This window comes from Protopterus annectens, chromosome 14.part0 (assembly GCF_019279795.1).
Source record: "Protopterus annectens isolate FY-2018-M chromosome 14.part0, PAN1.0, whole genome shotgun sequence".
NCBI classification, from domain to species: domain Eukaryota; kingdom Metazoa; phylum Chordata; order Ceratodontiformes; family Protopteridae; genus Protopterus; species Protopterus annectens.
Window position 1 is genome coordinate 1,171,958,763 of NC_056748.1, and position 23,284 is coordinate 1,171,982,046.

Here is a 23,284-nt window from a genome sequence, read left to right on the forward strand (position 1 = left end):
GAAATACTAGATAAAGTGAAACAAAATGAGTTAGTATTAATAATGAGGGCCATGAATGCTCATATTGGCACTGACAGAGCAGGATGTCAGAATTGCCTCGGTCCTCATATGTGGAGCAACAGAAGTAAAGGAGATACCATTCTAGACATCTGTTTGGCAAATGGCTTGATGGTGGCCAGCACATGGTTCACCAAGAGAGACAGTCATACAATTATATACAGGAATTGCCAACATGCAACTATGGTAGATGTCTTCCTAGTAAAAAAGAGCATTGGGTAGAATTGCAAAGTCATCCCCAATGAAATTGCTGATCCCCTAGGATAAACTACTAGTGGCCAAAATCAGCTGAAGCAGTGGTCAGAGATGGCTCTAAAGTCAACAAAGAGTCATCTGAAGACCTAGAAGTTGACTGGAGTGAAAGCACAGGAGTTTGTGGAAACACTCAAGGCTCTAGCACCTCATGAAGAAGATAAGAGGAGAAGAGGTATGTGAAGTCGAAGAAAATTGGCAGCATGTTAAAGCAGCAAATGTGAAACCTATAACAGATGTACTGCCAAGCCAGGAATGGAAAGATGATATAGAAAGAAAGCTAGTGCAGGAATGAAATTATCAAAAGAAAGGAGTGCAGAGAATGTTGTTGAAACCCCAGTCTATTGGGTTTTAGTAAAGTGTCTGTCATGGAACCAGACTATGTAGGGTTTTATATAATCTTTATAGTACTGTATCACGTGTATCCAGTAACAGGACACAATTATTTACCATCTCCAGTAAAATCTGCTGGTTCATTACAAACTCCTCCAATAAAGAACACCACTTCCTAACTCTCACCAAAGCTAAATGGCTCTCAGTATATTTGAGAGTCAACCTCCTTCTAGGATCACTAATTCCCAAAGCTCTTTCTTTTGAGACAACATCCCATCTCATTCATAAACTTTTCACCAAAACCCCCATATATAATATTGGGTTATCACTCAATCTCAACCCCACCTTACTAACTCCAAAAAATAAACTTTATTGCACTGACCTTGCATTCTCCATCCTTGCACCATGGGACTCCATTCCTCTCTGTCAACACGAGACATCCTAAAGTCCTCTGACTTCATACAACAGCTCAAGGACCACCTCTTCATCCAAGCAAAGTGCAGCTGCACTTACTCAGGTCATGTAACATGAACTCTGCAGCTCTCTCACACACCCATTTATCCCTGTTTCATCCTTCCTTATCTCATCTTGTCATCTCCTTTATTTACTGCTCTCATTCATCCTACTTCCCTCTTCTCTTTGCGTCTCTCTCATGCATCTCCTTTCAACTACTCTTCCTTCTGTATGCCTGTTTCACCTTTTCTCTGTCTTCTCCCTATGGTATCCTTTCTTGCAACTATTCTAACTTGCCTCTTCTAATGTTGTTGTTCCTCTCTATATAATGATATTCTGTTATCTGTGTAGATGAAGTCATCTCATTCATTATAGCTACATCTCATTCATAAAGCTCTGCTAAACATAATTCAATTTTTCCATCAGTGTTTTGACATTGTAAACTGGTTCTTGCACTAAATGCTGTAACATAGTTTTGCATATGTAAATATTATATTATTTGCTTTTTAGCATATCCTTGTATCTGTAAATATGTTTTTTTAATTTCTTATGTAATTCTATTCATCTGGTCTGTCCCTGCAAATGGTGCATTGAGATCAGTGTTCTACCCCAGTAAACAAATATAAATAATAAGTAAATAAAATAAATATACTTATTTTATTCATGTATTTATTTCCGTTTGCTGACTGGGAAAAAGAAAAAAAAAGCTCCACATAAATTATACATCAGGCATTAATACAAAGAAAAAAGTAACAGAATAACAAGTGCAGTGATATAGAATTGAATGAAAACTTTCAGTAAAGTATATGAGCATAATTTAAACTTTGCAGTATTGTGATGAACTTACATTGACATGCATTTGCTAAACATAAGTTGCACTACAGTACTGTAGCAGATATTTGTAACATTGTGTGCTTTGATATGTTACCAAAGATCAAATTCAAGTAAAAAGAGAGAAGGTGCTGGAGATAGACATGGTTAAATGAGAGAGGGGTATAGCAGCTTGATTTATATTTAGAAATACTGAACAGTGTAAGAAACTTCTCTGTGTGGAAGATTTTCAGTCCATATATCTCTAGTTGATCACTGTATATTAATCAGATCAGAGAAAAGTAGTAGAAGTAGCGAACTTAAACTCATCTTAAATCAAAAAATAAAAATAAATAAATAATAATAAAAAAATTGTATAAAATTACTAAGTATTCGAAAGTAATCCAAGCAAGACAGACAGTCTGTTTCCCATCGAAAATCCTTTATTAAGTACACAGACAAGTGATCCAAGTAAAACAAAAACAGAGTAATATTTTCTCACAAGCTTTCTAAATATATATGTATATGTGTATATATATATATATATATATATATATATATATATATATATATATATATATATATATATATATATATACATACATACTTTTTATCAGGCAAGGGAGTGGTTTATTGTGCTGTAAAGCAAAGTGTTATTGGTACACATGTTAAATTCACATCCCTTCCCCCAACAGTGTGACATTCGAGCTGATCCTGTTCTGCTTAGTAGCTGTCATAATAATATAACCCTTATGTACTTTAAATAACATTTATAATGATGTACCTCTTATTTAACCATATTATTAAGCAGTTGATTAAATCTATGATTTTATCCAAGACAATATACTACATGGCTGGAAATATATCAACCTTAGTCCATTTGGCAATCAAAAAAAATATGTAAGTATATACATATACACTTTGCATGTAAAAAATCAATTGTAAAAATCATATTCTATTTTCATAACCTATTTTTAACAAAGATCGCTTTCATCCTTCTATAGTTCTTCAGTTCTGTGTACAAGAACCTTAAAAACTATCTATAAAAATATATATGTATAATTAGTTAGTATTGTTATTGCACATCATTTTGAATAAAGTGGAAGAAAGAGAACCAGAAAAAGAAAAAAAATGTATGATGATGGAAACAAAATATACACTTAAATTACAAGTGATTTAAAATAGTATTTAAAACCAACTGGTAGAATAAAATAAAATAAAATTAGTCATGTAAACAATATGGCAATTTTCTAAGTTCCAGTGCACTTCTATTTAAACAGTAGTAGTTTAGTCCAGGCTTCCTAAAAGAGTTCTTTAATTGCCACAAGTTCATGTTTCTCCAGAACTCATGTGGCAATTAAAGCTGAACTCTTTTAGGAAGCCTGGACTAAACTACTATTGTTCAATTAAAAGTGCACTGGAACTTAGAAAATTGCCACATTGTTTACATGACTAATTTTATTATTTTTTTATTCTACCAGTTGTTTTTAAATACCATTTTAAATCATTTGTAATTTAAGTGTATATTTTGTTTCCATCATCATACATTTTTTCTTTTTCTGGTTCTTCCACTTTATTCAAAATGATGTGTGATAACAATACTCAAACTGGATGAAGCAGTTTCCTACTTTAATACTAAATTCCTACAAATCCTAGATCTCCATGCCCCCCTTCGCTCCTCCCGACTTAGGACCAAAACAGCTCCATGGCTCACACAACAAACCAGGGAAAAATGTTCCTACAAAACAAAATATGGGCCAAATGGCGAGCCACTAAGAGCTCTGCTGACCACCTATTCTTTAAACAGCTAAGAAATGTGACCAAAAAGGACATCATCTTAGACAAAAAAAACCTATTATTTCAACCTTCAACAATCTCATGCAAACAACCCTCAAAAGTTCTGGTCAGGCATTAACAAACTTCTCCAACCTGGACATACCAAAACTCCTGCCCCATCTTCAATTCCTCATAATAATCCTTTGCAAATAGCTGATGCCTTCAACAACTACTTCACTGAAACTATTCAAGCCCTTGCAAAGACAATACCTCCCATTTCCCCTAGCCCCTTGCAAAACATAAGCAGTCCAGTGCCCTCCTTCCTTATACAACCTGTACCAATATCCTTTATCTGCAAACTCCTTCAAAAACTCAAACCATGTACCCCTTCTGCTGACCGTCTGTCAGCAGAATACCTTCAAATAGCTTCTAAAAGTCATAGCATATCCCATATCCATCCTTATAAACCGAACTGTCATAGAAGGTAACATCCCATTCATATGGAAAGTCTCCCACATTATCCCCTTACATAAAGGAGGCAAATCCACTGATATCTCCAATTTCCGACCAATTGCATTACTCTCCCCACTGGCCAAAATAATGGAAAAATGTATTCACCATCAACTACTTCAACACCTGCTCCACAATAACTTGCTTGCCAACTGCCAACACAGCTTTAGCCTCTTTCATAGTACAACTTACAAATGCCTTCTATGAACACCTCCAGGACTGCATGGATCAGGCAATCCCAAATAAAACCAAGACTCTTTCCACAAAGGGCAAACGTCCAGTCTGGTGGACCCCAGCCATTAACAAACTTTACAATAAGAGGAGAAAGCTATTACATGATAGAACAAAATCCATAAAAGGGAAGTCACCCCTGATCATTATTAGTAAAAAAATACGAGCACTCATAAAATCAACTAAGGCCAATTTTGAGAGAAAAATTGCCATGGATTCAAAGGACAATCATAAGGCCTTTTTCAGCTATGTTAGGAACCTGGGTGGAAACTCCCAGATATGCTCAGAATTAGTCCAAAATGATACAAAAATCACTGAACCCACAGACATTGCCAACATACTGGCAGACAGGTTCAGTGCAAACTTCACCCCTCTCCCCTAAAGGAGAGATAACTATCCCAGCCGAGTGTAGCCTCCCGGACATCTCAAATGCGCAGGTGAAAGCTGCTCTCTCTAAAGCTAAAAACACAGCATCAATGGGACCAGATGGTGTCCCCGGCTGTGTGCTACACGAGCTAAATGAGGAATTAAACCCGCATAAGGCAGCTGTTTAATCTCAGCCTTACCACAGGATACGTGCCCAAGAAGTGGCGTACGGCAACTGTGGTCCCACTCCACAAAGGCGGCGCCTCTACGGACCTTGGTAATTACCGCCCCATAAGCTTAACAAGTCTAGTCTGCAAAGCTATGGAGAGGATCATAATGGAGCTCATAAACAAAGATATAGGGGACTTGCAGACATTGGACCCGACCCAGTTTGGCTTTGTCAAGGGAAGATCATGCCTTTTGAACTTGGTCGACTTCTTTGAAACAGTCACCAAGGCCATTGATGAGGGAAAGGCAGTACATACAGCCTACCTTGACCTTGCAAAGGCTTTCGACACAATACCCCACTCGGGTATTGTAGAAAAACTTACCAGCTTAAATGTAAACCCATATGTCACAAGATGGGTTGCAAACTGGCTTAAGGACAGAACCCACAGGGTTAGAGTTGCTGGCGCTGTGTCAGACTCCAAGCCGGTCACAAGTGGTGTCCCACAGGGCTCGGTCCTTGGCCCCTATTGTTTGGCATCTACTTCTCAGAAGTACAGGCCAACATGGGAGGACATTGGCTGACAAAGTTTGCAGGCGACTGCAAACTGGGCGCCATAGTGGAAAGTGCATCGGACACGGATATCCTTCAGAAGGGACTCACGGAAACAGATAGCTGGTGCCAGAGCCATGGCCTGAAGTTAAACGCCAAAAAATGTATAGTCATACCCTTCGGGAAAAACAAGGTAACCCCAAGCTACCATATAGGTGGCAATCCACTAAGCACAGAAGAGGTTATCAGGGACCTGGGGACCCAGGTTGACAGTGGCCTTTCTTTTGACACTCACATTGCTAAAGTGGTTAGAAAGACCTTCTACATTGCCCACCTGATCATGAAGGGATTCACATCCAGATCTAGTGAGGTCATTGTTCCCCTGTACTCTTCACTTATCAGACCAATGATCGAGTACAATGCCCCATTCGGGATGTATCTCACCCGACATCTGCAGCAATTGGAGAGACCCCAAAAGTTCCTCACCAAAAGGATAAAGGGACTCCAAAATCTGTCATATGCTGCCAGATTGAAGAAACTCCAGCTCTATTCAGTCGCATACCGTCTGCTCAGAGGTGACATGTGCCTGACATACAAGGCCATGTCCAACCCGGAATTAATGGACATGCTCCACCTCAAAAAATCCGAATCCACCAAAACCACTAGAGCAAGCGACTTAAACCTTAGCACGGATATAAATAGGACGTGCTGGAGGGATAGATTTATCACTCAGAGACTCCCTATGCTGTGGAATAAAATCCCGGTCCATGTGAGGAGAAATCTAGACCTGTGGATGGGAGATCGTAGGTTTACCCCGGGAATCATATCTGTGTCACTGCTGGACAGAGGCACAACAAACTAATGGGCACAGTATTTTTTCATATAAGGGGTGGCGTAAGCCACAAAAATTTGGGCTAGGCTTATAAATGCCTTAGGGCAGATAGCCTAGTATAAACCTATGAACCTATGAACCTATGAACTACCGCCCTGCTAATATTTGCTGACTGCATAAACAGGAATCGTAATAATAACTCCCTATCTTCCGCATTATTCATTGACTTATCAAAAGCCTTTGATATGGTTAACCACAACTTACTGATCAGTGCACTAAAAGCACAATCTCTTGAACCACAAGCAATACTTTGGTTTACATCCTATCTAGAAAATAGACAACAAGCAGTGCTCTGGGACAGTAATCTCTCCACACCCCTCCTCGTAAACATTGGAGTCCCTCAAGGCTCTATCCTAGGCCCTCTTCTATTTTCCATTTTTATTAATGATCTCAATACTATTTTTCCTCAAGCCACCTGCATACAATACGCCGATGACTCTACTTTAATCTGTACTTCTAAATCATCAATCTCTCTTCAGACCCTTACTCAAACAGTATTTAACACTGTTAAAAACTGGTTTTACTGTCCATTGCCTCCTCCTAAACCCCCCCAAAAAAAATTGTTGCTTTTTCTCCAACCCAAAAGTCTACAGTGATCTACTTCACAATTACCTCTATCAATGGAACTACTATTTCCCCTGATACTACTACACGTCTCCTGGGCATTACTATAGATATTAACCTCAGCTATGATGATCATATCAACAATACTGTACAAATTGTCAATAAAAAACTAGGCTCCCTGTGTAGAATCAAACCCTACCTCACACCTCTAGCCAGAACCACCATTGCCCAGACTCACCTCACTTCTACCCTATTCTATGCTTCTGCTATATACACCAATCTATCAAAACACAATCTAAGCAAGCTTGAAACTAGCTATAACAATATAGCAAGATTTGCCACTGGCACCTCTTTTAGAACCTACCACTGTCACAACCTTAAACAACTCGGATGGTCAGAACTACATAACCATCTGCTGTATAATCAACTGGTGATCATACAAAAAATTCGTTATCACCCAAATAATACCCCAATCCTCTCTAGCCTAATCTCCCCATATAAAAATATTGCAAGACTTTGTTCAGCTAATAAGTTACTAATTTCCAACATCAAATCTAATAATAAAGCTGGGGACTCACTTTTTACTAACGTTGTGGGCAAAATCTGGAACAAGCTTCCTAGGACACTCGCATCTCTCTCATCTACATCTCTCTTCAAGAAACACCTCAAAGAACATCTGAAAACGCATTGGCTTTGTCCCTGTTCTAAACCTGACTGAACCTTACTTTTCCCCTTATTTTCTCTTCTTGCTATACCCCATCCTTCTGGACTTTGTCTCTTCTGCAGCATTAATATATAGAACCTAACTTTACTCTAGCCTTTGACTATTTTTTTTTCTACCTTTTTCTCCTTCCTTGACTTACAAATGACAACATTAGAACCTCGAGTATACCTGTACTTCATTGTAACTTAAACCTATGTAAAGACTCTATGCTACTATTCTTCTTCTTAGACACAATTTTTATTTTGTATTCCAGACACTATTAATTCTCTTATGTAGTTGAACTTTAGTTAATTTTTAAGTATTCTATTTTGTAATTTTACTATGTTTGGAGCTTATCTCCCTGGGCCTCTACTGAAAATGGACATGTATCCAGCTAGACTAGCCCAGTCAACAAATGTAAAATAAATAAATACTAATTGTACAGTTATATATATTTTTATAGATAGTTTTTAGGGTTCTTATCCACAGACCTGAAGAAGTCTAGAAGGACGAAAGCGATCTTTGTTGACAAAAGGTTATGAAAATAGAATATGATTTTTACAATTGATTTTTTACATGCAAAGTGTATATATTTATATATATTTTTTGATTGACAAATGGACTAATGTTGATGTTATTTCCAGCCATGTAGTATATTGTCTTGGATAAAATCACAGACTTAATAATCTACTTAATCATCATTATCATCATCTTCTTTCGGCTGTTCCCGTTAGGGGTCGCCACAGCAGATCACCTGTTTCCATTTCTTCCTGTTCTCTGCAGCTTGCTCTGTCACACCAGCCACCTGCATGTCCTCTCTCACCACATCCATAAACCTTATCTTAGGCCTTCCTCTTTTCCTGTTACCTGGTAGCTTCATCCTTAGCATCTTTTTCCTAATATACTCAGCATCCCTCCTCAGCACATGTCCAAACCAACGTAATCTTGCCTCTCTGGCTTTGTCTCCAAACCTTCCAACCTGGGCTGACCCTCTAATATACTTATTCCTAATCCTGTCCACCTTCATCACACCCAGTGCAAATCTTAACATCTTTAACTCTGCCACATCCAGCTCAAACTCCCATCTTTTTGTCAATGCCACTGTCCCCAACCCATATAACATAGCTGGTCTCACTACCCTCTTGTAGACCTTCCCTTTCACTCTTACAGGTACTCGTCTGTCACAAATCACTCCTGACACTCTTCTCCACCCACTCCATCCTGCCTGTACTCTCTTCTTCACCTCTCTTCCACACTCACCGTTACTCTGAACTATTGACCCCAAGTATTTAAACTCATCCACTTTCGCCACCTCTACTCCTTGCATCCTCACCGTTCTTCTATCCTCCCTCTCATTCACACACATATATTCTGTCTTAGTCCTGCTGACCTTCATTCCTCTTCTCTCTAGAGCATATCTCCATCTCTCCAGGGTCTCCTCCACCTGTTCCCTACTCTCGCTACAGATCACAATGTCATCTGCAAACATCATAGTCCATGGGGACTTCTGTCTGATCTCGTCTGTCAACCTGTCCATCACCATTGCAAATAAGAAAGGGCTCAGAGCTGATCCTTGATGTAACCCCACCTCCACCTTAAACGCATCCGTCACTCCCACCGCAGACCTCACCGCTATCACACTACCCTTGTACATATCCTGTACCACTCTTACATACTTTTCTGACACTCCTGACTTCCTCATACAATACCACAACTCCTCTCTAGGCACCATGGCATATGCTTTTCTAAGTGTACAAAAACACAATGCAACTCTTTCTGACATTCTCTGTACTTCTCCATCAACACTCTCAGAGCAAACATCGCATCTGTAGTGCTCTTTCTCAGCATAAAACCATACTGTTGTTCACTAATCATCATGTCCCTTCTTAACCTAGCTTCCACTACTCTTTCCCATAACTTCATGCTGTGACTTATCAATTTAATCCCTCTGTAGTTACTACAGCTCTGCACATCACCCTTATTCTTAAAAATCCGTACCAAAACACTGTTTCTCCATTCCTCAGGCATCCTCTCACTTTCTAAGATTTCATTAAACAATCTGGTTAAAAACTCCACTGCCATTTCACTTAAACACCTCCATGCTTCCACAGGTATGTCATCTGGGCCAACAGTCTTTCCATTCTTCCTTCTCTTCATAGCTATCCTTAATTCCTCCTTGCTAATCCATTGTACTTCATGATTCACTATCCCTACATCATCCAACCTTCTCTTCCTCTCATTATGTTCATTCATCAACCCCTCAAAGTACTTCTTCCATCTCCTCAACACACTCTCCTCGCTTGTGAGTATGTTTCCCTCATTATCCTTTATCACCTTTACCTGCTGCACATCTTTCCTAGCTTGGTCCCTCTGTCTAGCCAAGCGTTACAGGTCCTTTTCTCCCTCCTTAGCGTCCAACCTTTCATACAACGCTTCATATGCCTTATCCTTAGCCTTCGCCACCTCTTTCTTTGCCATGCACCTCATCTCCTTATACTCCTGTCTACTTTCTTCATCTCTCTGACATTCCCACTTTTTCTTTACCAACCTCTTTGCCTGTATACTCTTCTGTACTTCCTCATTCCACCACCATGTCTCCTTGCCGTCCTTCCTCTGTTCCGATGTGATACCAAGCACCTTTCTAGCCATCTCCCTTACTAGCTCTGCTGTAGTTACCCAGCTATTTGGTAACTCTTCACTGCCACCCAGTGCCTGTCTTAACTCATCCCTGAACTCCACCTCACAATTACCCTTTTTCAATTTCCACCATTTGATCCTTGGTGCTGCCCTCACACTCCTCCTCCTCTTCTTGATCACCAAAGTCATCCTACAAACCACCATCCTATGCTGCCTAACTATACTTTCTCCGGTCACCACTTTACAGTCTCCAGTCTCCTCCAAACTGGCCCTCCTACATAAGATATAATCCACCTGTGTGCATCTTCCTCTACTCTTGTATGTCACCCTATGCTCCTCCCTCTTGTTAAAATATGTATTCACCACAGCCATGTCCATCCTTTTTGCAAAATCCACTACCATCTGACCTTCTGCATTCCTTTGTTTAATAATCTGGTTAAATAAGAGGTACCACATCATTATAAATTTTATTTAAAGTACATAAGGGTTATATTATTATGACAGGTACTAAGTAGAGCAGGACAGCACACTGATGGGGGAAGGGATGTGAATTTAACATGTGTACCAATAACGCTTTGTTTTACAGCACAATAAACCACTCCCTTGCCTGATAAAAAGTATATATATTTAGAAAGTTTGTGAGGGAACTACTCTATTTTTGTTTTACTTGGATTGTTTGTCTGTGTACTTAATAAAGGATTTTCGGGTGGAAACAGACTGCCTGCCTTGCTTGGATTACTTTCGAATACTTAACAATTCTGTTAATTTTTTTTTTTATTATTATTATTTTTTTTTTACTTAAGACGAGTTTAAGTTTGCTACTTCTGCTACTTTTGTCTGATCTGATTAATATACAGTGATTAACTAGAGGTATATAGACTGAAAATCTTCCACACAGAGAAGTTTCTTACACTGTTTTGTTTTTGGACCCACTACACTTGTTTAGTGGGTTGTATTGAGACTTCGGAGATACCACAGAGATTACTTGATACTTAGAAATACTTTAGCAAGAGAGAAATCATAAAAGAGAGGCCTGTATTTTGAAATAAAGAGAAGGTTGGGAGGCAGAAAATTACATATAGTACCATTAGAATTAAATGAAACAGTAAGTAGTAAATTAAGCAGTAATTTTTGATGCTTACAGTTAGGGTATTACCCTAAAGCTGAGCAGGAGCATAGCCAGGAATTATTCATGCATTGTTTAACTTGTTTTTTGAAAACGTTCAGTTTGGTGTAAGTGTAGTGGTAGGGAGTTCCAAACTTTAGAGACCACAGTAGAGTGAGTCACCAGCAGTACTATTAGACATTTTGTGGTTAGTAGATGCAGTTTATTTTGAGACTGTAGTTCCTTGATAGGGAATAATATTTTATGGTGTTTTTTTTTTGTTTGTTTTAAAGCTGGACAGTTTTCTGGCTTGTTTATTAGGTTATAGGCAATAAGTAGCTGTGAGTAAATAAGATACATACATACATGCAAATATTTCAAGCAAGGGCATTAATGCCCATCTAGCTTGTCAGTATACCAAAACACTTGTTCCCATAATAAGTATCCAGTCTGGTTTTTAAAAATATTTGAACTAGTACTTGCTTTAATGTAATTTGGTTGTCTGTTCCATGCATCAGGTACTCTGTCAGAGAACTAATCAGTACACTTCTCATTCCTATAGAATCTTCTACATAGGTTGTCTGATGATTCTGTAGTACTTTGTTAATCCCAAACATTCCTATTGGTAATTGTCACAGATCTTCTCTTAGATATCTGTAAGAGACAGTGTACAAGTTCAGATATTTTAGTCTTTCATAATAACTTAAATTTTCACATCCATGAATACCCTTGCTATATTTCCGTTGTACTCTTTCCGGTTTACTCATGTTTGTTTTCTTGTAGGGTTTCCATATTGTTATTCCATACTCAAGTTTGGGTCTAATGTAACTAACAAACAATTACTTTATTATTTTTGATTTCCTAGACTTTATAAATCTTTTTATACAACCTATAGTTCTATAACTATCATGAACCAATTGGCTGATATGACTAGTAAAAGTCATAGCTGAATCTACCCATATACCCAGGTCCTTAAATGAGTTTACAGTTTCGTTCACTGTGTGCTGTATTAAATATTCACCTTTCAGTGTATGCCTACCTCATATGCTTAATTTTTGATGTATTTATCAGCATATTATTCTCCTGTGCCCAAATGTTCAATTTAGTCAAGTTATTTTGCAGACATGCCTTATCTGTAACACATGTAATTAGTTTACCCAATTTCAGGTCATCTGCATATAGCCTGTAGAACACCTCAGATGAAAATGTTAGGTCTGAAAGATACAGTCTAAACAGGTAAGGGCCTAAGACAGAGCCCTGTGGGACACCCTGACTGTAGCCAAGGATTTTGACTGTCCACTTGCTGTGTGATACCTGCCATGTCCTATTTGTAAGCCATGCAGCTATCCGTCATCAGTACCTAGTTGTACTAATTTATTGATCAGTGTTATATGTATGACCCTGTCAAATGCTGAAGTTAAATCTATATAAATTACATCACAGCACAATTTTTCATTTGTAGCTGTTATTTTATTGTTATAGAAGATCATGTTACAGGTGGTAATAGATCTGTTTTCAGTATATGCATGCTGATGTATGGTTTCAAGTCCCAACCTAACTAGTTCTGACAGTAACTTATCCAGTATTACCTTCTCCATTATTATTTTTCCACAGTATGAAAGGAGACTTAAGGGTCTGCATGACTCTGGGTTTGTCCTACTTCCCTTCCCCTTAAAAATGGGGTTAATAAGCACATCTCCAATCATAAGGAATCTCCCCATATTTATATGACATAGTGAATGGTACTTTAATCAGTATAGTTTTATAAAGCTGTGCAGTGGTGGATTTTTGTGTGTAGATTTGTGGTAAATCTAGCAGGTTTGTCATAACAGCTGTCTCATTTAATTTTTTTGGGTGCTGTGAAGGTCAGTCAGGATGGAGGAGGCATAAAGGACAGTTAGTAATAAGTATGTTTCTTCAGTATTTTTTCTAGTGCTGCCAGTGAGATAGTGTTTACTTCTGTGTAATAAACCAGTTTTTGGGTAGTTTATTTTTAACAACTTGGAGTATATGTGGATCAAATTTTAAGTTTTCAACTATTGTGGTTTCCCAGGAGCTTTGATTGTTGTACTATTTCTATTCTTGGATTACTTTCAGAGTGTATTTGAAGCTTATTTCTGGTTTGAGAAATGTTTTAATTAATTACTGCAACGTGTGAGGTTTTACTTGGTGATCTGTGCTACCACCTGTAATTAGTAAGAGGGAAGAACTGTGGAACATTGTAAGGTTTACGTGGTGATCTTTGCCAGTACTATACTACTCTTAGTTTTTCTACTAACTATATCCTGTTTCACAGACTATTAGCCAACTGTTTCTAATTGCCTTCTTGCTGTGCTTAGCTTTTGGTACAACATTTAGTATTATTGCCTTAATGCCCTGACCCTATGTATAAAAATGGGAGGGGGGGGGGGGGGTTGATGCCTATGCCATCATGTTTTTCTGCTTTTATTGAAAAGCAAATTTCTCTACACACAGAGACACGTGTATGGATTAGTATATCTAGTGTTTCTTTGTACATATGTAATGTATGTGTAGTTTATATATCTGTGCATCTGTGTCATAGCAATGTGCGTGTATATATTTTATGCATGTCTGTGGAGTGTGCATTTATATGTACATTTTTTGAGTGTGGAGGTTATGATGCTTTGCATCCTTGCTTCATTCTGACAGCCATTTCCAGTGCCCCACATCCAATGCCAGGTATACTGGTCCCTCCAGTCTACCCTGTGTTTAACACTAATTTATGACCAATGCTGTTCTGGCTCTTAAAGGTGTCCTGAGCAATGCATTCCAATTTCTGTTGGGGTGCTTTTGTACTTTATGGGCCACTCCTATTTTTCCTGCCCTGTCTCTGGGTATGTGGTGATGTGGGAGCAGGAGTGCAATGGCAATGTGCGACATCTGACACTGCCTCCGTGGAAGCTCAGCCCTGCTCCCTCCCAGCCCCTCTTAGACTACTACTCTCTTCCATGCACAACCCCAGTCTTTGCCCAAGCTACTAATTGAACCCAGGTGACCTAGACTGTTGGCAGGGTTTTATCACTCCACACCAATGGAGAGGCTACATTTTTATATACATATGGAATGCACAGGAGTCTGAGGCGTAGCAATTGTCTGTTAATGTAGGGTTTTAGGAATGAGTTTGTCTGATGTATTTTGCAGCATGCTCACATCTCTTCTTCCCAATTTACCTTGCTGTTCTACTGTTACAGGCAACCTGACAATGTAAATGTCAACATCCTCTCCCCACCAAGAAATGGGGTTGGCTAATAGCTACTCATGCCATGCCCCTCCTTCGGCTGCATTGTACCCAGGCTGATAATTAAATGCAAGTTTTCCAGCATCACAGATAAAGGTACTCTTTCTGTGCCATATGCCCAGCCCTTCTACATGTATTTTATATTAGTTTTGAGGAGTTGCTGCACTATGAATGCCTTTCATTGTTCCATGTATGACAATTTTGAACACCACAGTGGTGCAGTGGTTTCATTGTCGCCTCACAACAAGAGGTTCTCCGGTTCAATTCTCGGCTAGGGTGCCTTCTATGCAGAGTCTGCATGTCCTTCCTGCATTTGTGTGGTTTCCTCCAGTTTCCTCCCATGTTAAAAAAAATGCATCTGGAGCATTTATTCCCGAGCCTCTGCTAAAAATTGGCATTGTTCCAAGTTGGACTTTCCCGGTTAACAAATGTTAAATAAATAAATAAATACAATTTTTAGTGTTTATTCAGCTTGGGTCTTTTTACATATATTTAGTGAACACTGTATGCAATATGTTATTTAAAGTCTGCATTTGTAGCCAGATTACTTGTTTAAAATGACCACTGCTTAACCAGCTCAGCATTGTTAGATGTCAGAATGCATAGTGAATTAAAATTATGTAATTGTGTGTCTGCCCAGGTCATGACTGAAGAGATCTTTTGAACCAGTAAGCAGGAAATGTTAACAAATAACAAGATTACAGGGATATTATTTTACAGGCTATAGTATTCAGACTTTTAAATATCATACCAGTAAACCACAGTCTCCTAAATGCTTTTGTAATGTTGGCTTTTCCATATGTTTTGAAATGTTATAAAGACAGTAAAAGAGGGTTAGTTCTTTGCTCAGTCCTGTTGGACATCTCTCCTTTGTTAAAGTGTAGGTTATTTCCATTTGTTGTATTCGCATGAAACCTGTCATTGCTGCTTATTACCTGGGATGTTCATCTGAATTCCTTTACAGATGGTATTTACAGTTAAATTATTTGTTTTTCTGCAGGTGAAGGGTCTGAGCCTGAATCGTTAGTGTTGTCTGATTGTTCTTTCCTGTACTATTTTCTTTGCAGAGGACACTTCTGCCTTCTGGCAAGGACTCAGGGATGCAGGTCTTTTAGAGGATGTAATCCAGGAAACTCAACAGGAAATCATAGAGATTGCAAAAGGTCTCCAGGAGCGTGTGCAGCAGCCCCCATTACAGCTCAGTGGTAAGCAGCCTGTCATCTTGGACTCCAGAAAGGAATATCACTTCAGTTACTCTTTTTTTTTTTTTCTAAGAAGCCCGCTAGTAGTGTTTGTGTTTTGTAAGTTAACTTTTCAAGTTGCAGACATTGGCTTTCCATCTTGCCAGTATGATTTAACTTTGAAGGACATCTACAGTGGGTAATTACAGATAATTTCTCTTCTGGCATTCCTAGCTGCAAGCTTCTGTAAATGCTCAGCTTCATGGGGCATATAGCATTACCTGACATTACCTGTCATTCCATCACTTACCAGACTAGAATGGTGCAACTGACCCTTACACTCCCCAGTTCTTTTTCACCACTCATACAAGCTGACTTGGGGGTTAGCCACATCCTCTGCAGCTGTTAGGATGTCCTCCGAGGGCAAGGGAGAGCCACTCTCCAGGAGTACCCAACTCATAGAAACAAATGATACCATGATAATGACCTTAAGCTAAATGCCAAAAAATGCAGCATTGTGTCCTTTGACAAACATGAGCACCTGCCTCATAGATGACACCCCTTTAAAAACTGGTAGCTATTAGGAACCTGGACACATTTATTGACAATGAATTGGTTTTTGATCACCATATATTCACTGTCTTTAAGAAATTATTTTATCTAGTTAGTGCTATATCATCTAGATCTAAGGAAGTTATCAACCCTATCTACTCCTCCTTTATCACACCCATAATAGAGTATGGAGGTGCACCGGTTAGCATTGTCACCTCACAGCAAGAGGCTCTCCAGTTCGATTCTTGGCTGGGGTGCCTTCTATGCAGAGTCTACATGTCCTCCCTGAGGTCATGTGGGTTTCCTCTGGGTGCTTCCGTTTCCTCCCACATTCCAAAAACATGCAATAGGTGGATTGGACACTCTAAAGTGGCTGTAGGTGTGTTTGTGTGTGGCAGGGCTAGTCACTCAGCATTGTAAACCTTGGCTCAAAATGATTGTCACTGTTGAAGTGACACCCCAACCCCATGTGGAAAAATGGGAAAAGGGGTTGAGGATGGATGGAATAGAGAATAATGTCACTTCTGGTATATACTTGTCAAAACATATGACTCAGCTTAAGAGATGGCAGCATTTTCTCAGTAAGAAAATCAAGAGCATTTTATTTTATTTTAGATGTTTTTGCTGAGGTAGTGCACTGATCAGAACTGACCCATCTTCAGACCCAGCCTGGATGAAATACATTTCACAGGAGATATAGTAGACAGTCATAGTAAACATTAATGTAGTGGAAATGTACACTAGTTGGAATCATAAGAGAGTGATATATATTTCAAAAAGATATAGATATAGTAAGAAATTCACCTCAGAAATGATAGTGCAACAATAATAGTTGCAAAATATATGCATTGTGAATTTAGGGTCGGACAGCCCAACAGCAAATAAATGTTTGTGTTACAGTATGTTATAAAACTGTTTTAAAATACTGTCTCTTCTCTATTTCCTACCAAGTATTGATAAATGACCTCTGCATACCATACAGAGATTTGATTCTCACCTTTGAGGGAAATTGGCTAGTCTTAAAATGGCCCACAAAGGCAGCTAGCGTAATACTTACGTGTAAAAGTGAACTTTTTTCTTGAGTAAACCTCCTTTACTGCAAAATATCTCACTCTTAGTGTGCCCTGATTTAATCCTGCTCCATTCTTGGCAAGTAAGAGATTTATTTTATTGTTTTGCATTTCATTTAACTGTACTAGAGTGCAGCTGTTTTTTTTTTTTTTTTTTTTTTTGATTTTAAATTTTGAATAAGTTTAGAGGTCCCTAATACTGTACTGAGAAGGCTTCCATGCAATGTTAAGTATAATTTGCTCCTTTGTATTTGTTGCTGGTACTTAATTATTGCATGCCTACACTTTTGGCCCAGCAAGATTACCCTTTATCTCGATTGCATGAACAGAAACTAGTTTGTAAAGGGATAAGCACTACCCCACGTGCTGAGGAGTAGATGCCCCTATTACTACTCTTCACTTTTGCAGCAACTACCCAAATAGGGACAGAAACTATCGAGGTGAACAGTCCTACTATTTTCACATCCATCTTGGTGTATATGGGCATCCTGAGGCAATGTAGCAGTTGCCTTATGTTTAATAATAGCCAGCTTATTCTCAAACAAATTGATAAGGTATGTGAGAGATGTATTTACACAATGTCACTGGAAACAAAGCTTAAACATACAAGCACACATAATACCAATCAGGTTGTCAAAAATGTACACACTACACCCACCACACATACACAATATGGATCAAACACACAGACCCACATATGCTGAGGCTCTTAAAAGTAGTCTTCTTTAACTCCAAAGACCTCCCAGATATTGGACCTACATCAGATGTCCTCAGGAGCTCCAAAAGCACTCCACCAAAACAACACTCACTACGACACACACATATCCACACCACATGAAGGCTCAGCCTCAAAGCTCATAAGGCAAGCCACCACAAAATCACAGAAACTGATAGACCAAAAAAGAGCCATAAAGATGATACAGTGGACTATTGAGGATAAGAAAGAAATGATGTATTGTTACTATTATGCAAGAAGCCCAGAATTTCCAGACAAAAGATGTACCACAATATTAAGAGAGAAAATAGAGGAAAGAAAAATACTTCCACAAGAAAAACTGTCAGAAGCTTCAAATAAAATTTTATGTTCATTAATGCAACAAATTTATGAAAAACATTGTATAGACCAAGAAACTTTGAGCTGTTTGGAAAAAGAAGCAACCGAGGAAGTGCAAAAATATAAAGATCAAAATCTAGAGACTTTTCAAAGGTATAAAAAAGAATTATACATATGGAAAGGAAGAGAGATTTGTTATGGAGTAATATTTATGCAAAGGAGAAAGCCAAATTAATCAACACAAAAAAGTCAGACCCAAAGATATAAAAAAAAAATACAGGCAAAAGCATCCAAATATGGAAAATTTCACAATAAAAAAATAAGATCACAAAGCGGGAATGTAGAACAGAAGATTAATAAAGTAGAAGTTAAAAAAATAGAAGTTGAAGTTATGGAATACTTCTGAAGTGAAGGATTTAGTGTAGAAAGTCCAACACAGGTTATATCACAGCATGATGGAACAACAAGTCCCCGAAGTAAGGAGAAACAGGAGGAGAAGGAGACACCGGAAGAAGAAATATGGACATGGGAAAGAAAAAGAGATTTAGTATGGTGCAGTATCTATACAAAATAGAAAGCAAAACTAATCAGTACAAAAAGAGCAGCGCCAAATATATTTGAAGAGAAATACAGGCAAAGGCATGCATACATGGAAAATTTTACAATGCAATAAGAAAATAAAGAGGAAAAGTAGATTAGTAATGGGAAAGTTAAAGAAATAGAAACTGAGGTTATGGATTACCTGCAAAGTGAAGGATTTGGTGTAGAAAATCTAACTCGGATAACGTCACAGCAGGATAGAGCAGTGGATCCCCAAATTAAGGAGAAACCAGTGGAGTGGGAAACATCTGATCAGTTGCCTTATGAAGATACTTTGGAGCTTTCCATAAGAAACCAGTACAAATGTTCAGTTGGAGTTACACAGCAGGGGAAGGAGCAGGAAACTGTGGCAAGTCTGACACAGTCAATCTTGTGGAGTCACAGACCTCTGAGTTCCCATATGAAAGATCAACAGATGACACAGGATGAAAGTGAAGAGAATGTAGCACAGGAAGATGCTCTGGAACTGTCTATAGAATGCCTGCAGGAAATAGAGAACAAAGAATGTTCCCTCAATTTGGAAGAAAATGATCTAAGAGAAGAGTTGCTTGATTTAATAGAGACGGACAGACATATTATGATCAATGAAAGAAATAGACTACAGAAAGTCAATAAAATTCAAAAAGTTTGAAGTTCGATAATACAAATGAACACAATAATTAGGACTGTCCATAGAGATTTATATCTATATATAATATATCATTATAACAGAAGTAAATAGGATATATATATATATTACTGTGCAGCCAAACTAATAACAGATATAGTCTTACCACAAAAACACAGGGTAGTAAGGGAAAGGAAGGGGAGAAATCAAATGCCATCATGGAAGTATTGAATAGAGAAACCAGTGAGACAGACTAATACTGCACATAATTAGAAACATATTTTAACACTTTTCATAGTGAACACTTGCATGAGACTTTAGCATTGCACAGGTACTTGGTTAAGACATTGCATTGATCCTTGCACAGAAAGACATTCATTTGAGTATTGCACTATGGTTAATTTATGAATTCGCAACATGTATTGCATACATACATATTTTAATGTTTTGTTCTATACATAAGTGTTTTACTTATATGTTAACTGTAATAAATAAATTGCACTGAAAGAAGAGATATTTTACTGCGTTGCTACTGCCCTAGATGGCCTATAGGTTACAGTCATGGTGAATATTGCACTTAGGATTAGATGAAACTGGTAACCAGGTTAATGTAGTTGATACAAGCTTCTACAGTTTCTTTTGATCCAGATAGCTATTATGAAGTGTAGTTGTTACTAGAGTTCAGCAGCCTGATGACAGTAGGGAAGAAGCTGTTTGTGAATCTTGTAGTTCTGCAACGTATGCTTCGGAAGTGCTTTCCAGATGATAGATGCAGAAATAGTCTATAAACAGGGTGAGTGCAGTCTTTAATTATTCCTCTGGCCCTGCTGAGACATCTGGATAAGTACAGGTCATGGATAGGGGATAAGGTGGTCTTGATGATCATCTCAACTGTCTTCACCACTCTCTGGAGGGATTTTCTCTCAAAGGTAGAGCAGCTTCTATACCATACTTGGTTGTTCGTCAGGATGCTTTCTGTAGTATCTCTGTAGATGGTAGTAAGAACTGTCAATGGGAAATTTGCTGTCTTCAGCCTTCTTAAAAAGTGCAGTCACTGGTGCACTTCTTGACTATGGCATTTGTATTGGTGTTCCAAGACAAGTCCTCATCAATGTGCACTCCCAGAAACTTTGTGCTTCTAGCTCTTTCCACTGTTTCCCCATTGATGGTGAAGGGAGAATGTTCCTTGCGATTTTTCCTGTAGTCCACAACTATCTGTTTTTATCTTGTTCACATTTAGTGCTAAGTTGTTATTTCCACACCAGGTAATCAGTTGATGTCCTTCAAGAATGCAACTGCAGGCATAACATATGGGTTGTCCTGCCTCAGGCAGCCCTCGGTCGGCCGGATTCCAAAGTCTGGGTCCGGCGTCGGCTGGTGTCACTTCCTCTCCGACGTCAGAACGGCTGGAGTATAAAGGCATCGGCCGACGCCATCTTCCTCAGTCTTTCTTGCCGCGCGGTGCCCAAAGCAGAAGCAGTTCGCAAGTGCCGGTCGGTCAGCTCCTGTGTTTTCAGTACCGAAGTCATCTAAAAGCTAAATACCCCATTGGGGAACATTTTTTCTTGCCTCAGCCGATGTCAGAACAAATTGAGAAAGTTAATAATTGTTTGTCTTGTGGTAAACAAATACCTCATAAGGACTTCCATTCTTACTGCCTTCCTTGCCTGGGCCCAGACCACGACGTCTCGGCCTGTGCTGCCTGTGCTTGCTTTAATAAGCGCACTCTCAGGCGCCGGGCAGAATTTGCCGAAGACTTTTTCTGTGAATCTTTCGCTTACACCATGCCGTCGGATCAACCGACAACTCAAGTTACCAAAAAATGAAAGGACCGGGACCGACATCCTCGGCCCGCGTCCTCCACCGATGCACCTCGTAAACCTTCCGCTAGTGCTTCAGTCCCTTCGGAAGCAGTAATTCAACCGCTCCAGGCCGACAACACAGCGTTAACACGTCCTTCGGGTGCCGGTTGTTGATTTTCCTCCGGAAACCGAAGATGTTAAGTTGTCTGTCTCGCCTTCATTCTTGCTGGATGGGTTCGGAGCCGACCTCGGCTCCGACTCGGCCACTCTAAAAGCTCGAGAGTTGGTTCCACCGGCTCGAGGCTCCCCTTATATCCCACAATGCTAGGCGAGAGTTACCTCAGATCTCGTTTGCCGCTACAGCGATCGAGGTGTTGGTTTTCTACCGGTTCTTGGTAAGTGACTTTCTTGTAAAGTTAGTGTAATTAAACCCCTTTAATTTTAAATTTTATACTTATTTCCCTTAGTTTAGAGGAATTCTTGCCCCTTTTTCTTAAAATTCCTGTTTTTCCCCACAAGAACTTTAAGTTCTTCCCTCGGCCTTCAGGCCTTCTTCCTTCCCTAGTGGGTGTGTGTGTGTGTTATTTTCTTAATTTAAAACTTAGTCAGTTGTTTTATTTTAAGCTAAAACTAGACAGGGTGTAATCAGTGTGTTTTTGACTGTGTGTGTGATTGCACTTTCGGGATGTCTAAAGAATCAAAGGTCTCAGGCTTCAAGAAGTGTGATGCGTGCTGTCAGAAAATGTCTCTGACAGACGGTCACACTTCTTGTGTCTACTGCCTGGGGCCTTTGCACCTGCAGGACTCCTGTGCTGTTTGCCATGGCTTCAGTCCCAGGGTCCTGCAGGAAAGAAAAAATAAATTAATTTTGAGAGGTTTACTCAAGCCTGAGGATTCCCTTACTGTCTCTTCAGGGAAGCCCTCCAAGGCTTCTAGGTCTTCGGCTCCAGCAACTGAGCCGAGACCTAAGGCTTCTAAACCTCCGCCTACATCGGCTCCGGCTGGAGCCGATGAGTCTCAGTCCACAGTTTCTGTGGTTCCCTCGGCTCCGGCTGGAGCCGAGGTAATAGAGATCCCCGTGTCGGCTCCGACCAGAACTTTGGAGCCGACATCGTGGAAGAGGTCCAGGTCACCATCCCTTGGCTCCGTTCATTCGGCTCCAGGATCTCCCCTGCTGTCTGAACGGAGCCATAAATCTCATTCCTCTAGGTCATCGAGGCTGTCGGATCATGACCTTCAGAGGGTAGTGAGTCGACTTCTTAAGTCCGAGGCACTGGCCCAGATGCTTCAGAGCCCGACTCATCAGTCGATGCCTGCCCCTGTCCATCAATATATTCCTCCTCCGACTCCGTTGAGCTCGGAGTCGGGTCGTGTCGGAACCGAGACTGTGGTAGCGTCGGAGCCGATACAATTGTCTTCGGCTCCATCGTCGGCTCCGATTTCTTCCTTAGAAGAATCTCGGCGCCGGACTTCCATCGTCGGCTCCGAGGGGGTGAGTGGCATCGGACCCTTGTCCGACCCCGCTCTTCCTCTCGGAGCTTCGGCGCTGGTGAGTTCGGCTCCGACATCGGCCTCGGAGCCATCACTGTCGGTGCCGAGGGAGGTTTTCAGCTTCTCGGAGCGGGGACCTCTGGCTTTGCCTGACAGGGGTGCTTTCGAGGTCATGCGGAGTGTGTTAGAGCCTGGCTCTACTCCACAGTCGGCGCCGTCCGCCCCTCCCTCTACGGTGCCTCAGGTCAAGTCGACTCACTC

The 23,284-nt window shown here is 39.8% G+C and overlaps 1 protein-coding gene across 1 annotated transcript in view; it reads left to right on the forward strand.

Moving 5' to 3' along the window:
- Positions 1 to 23,284, forward strand: part of GMEB2 (glucocorticoid modulatory element binding protein 2) — a 2,829,650-nt gene that overhangs the window by 2,562,092 nt on the left and 244,274 nt on the right. The window contains exon 8 of the mRNA XM_044056980.1: positions 15,734 to 15,871. Coding sequence (XP_043912915.1) covers positions 15,734 to 15,871 — 138 coding nt within the window. The remainder of the gene's footprint in view (positions 1 to 15,733; positions 15,872 to 23,284) is intronic.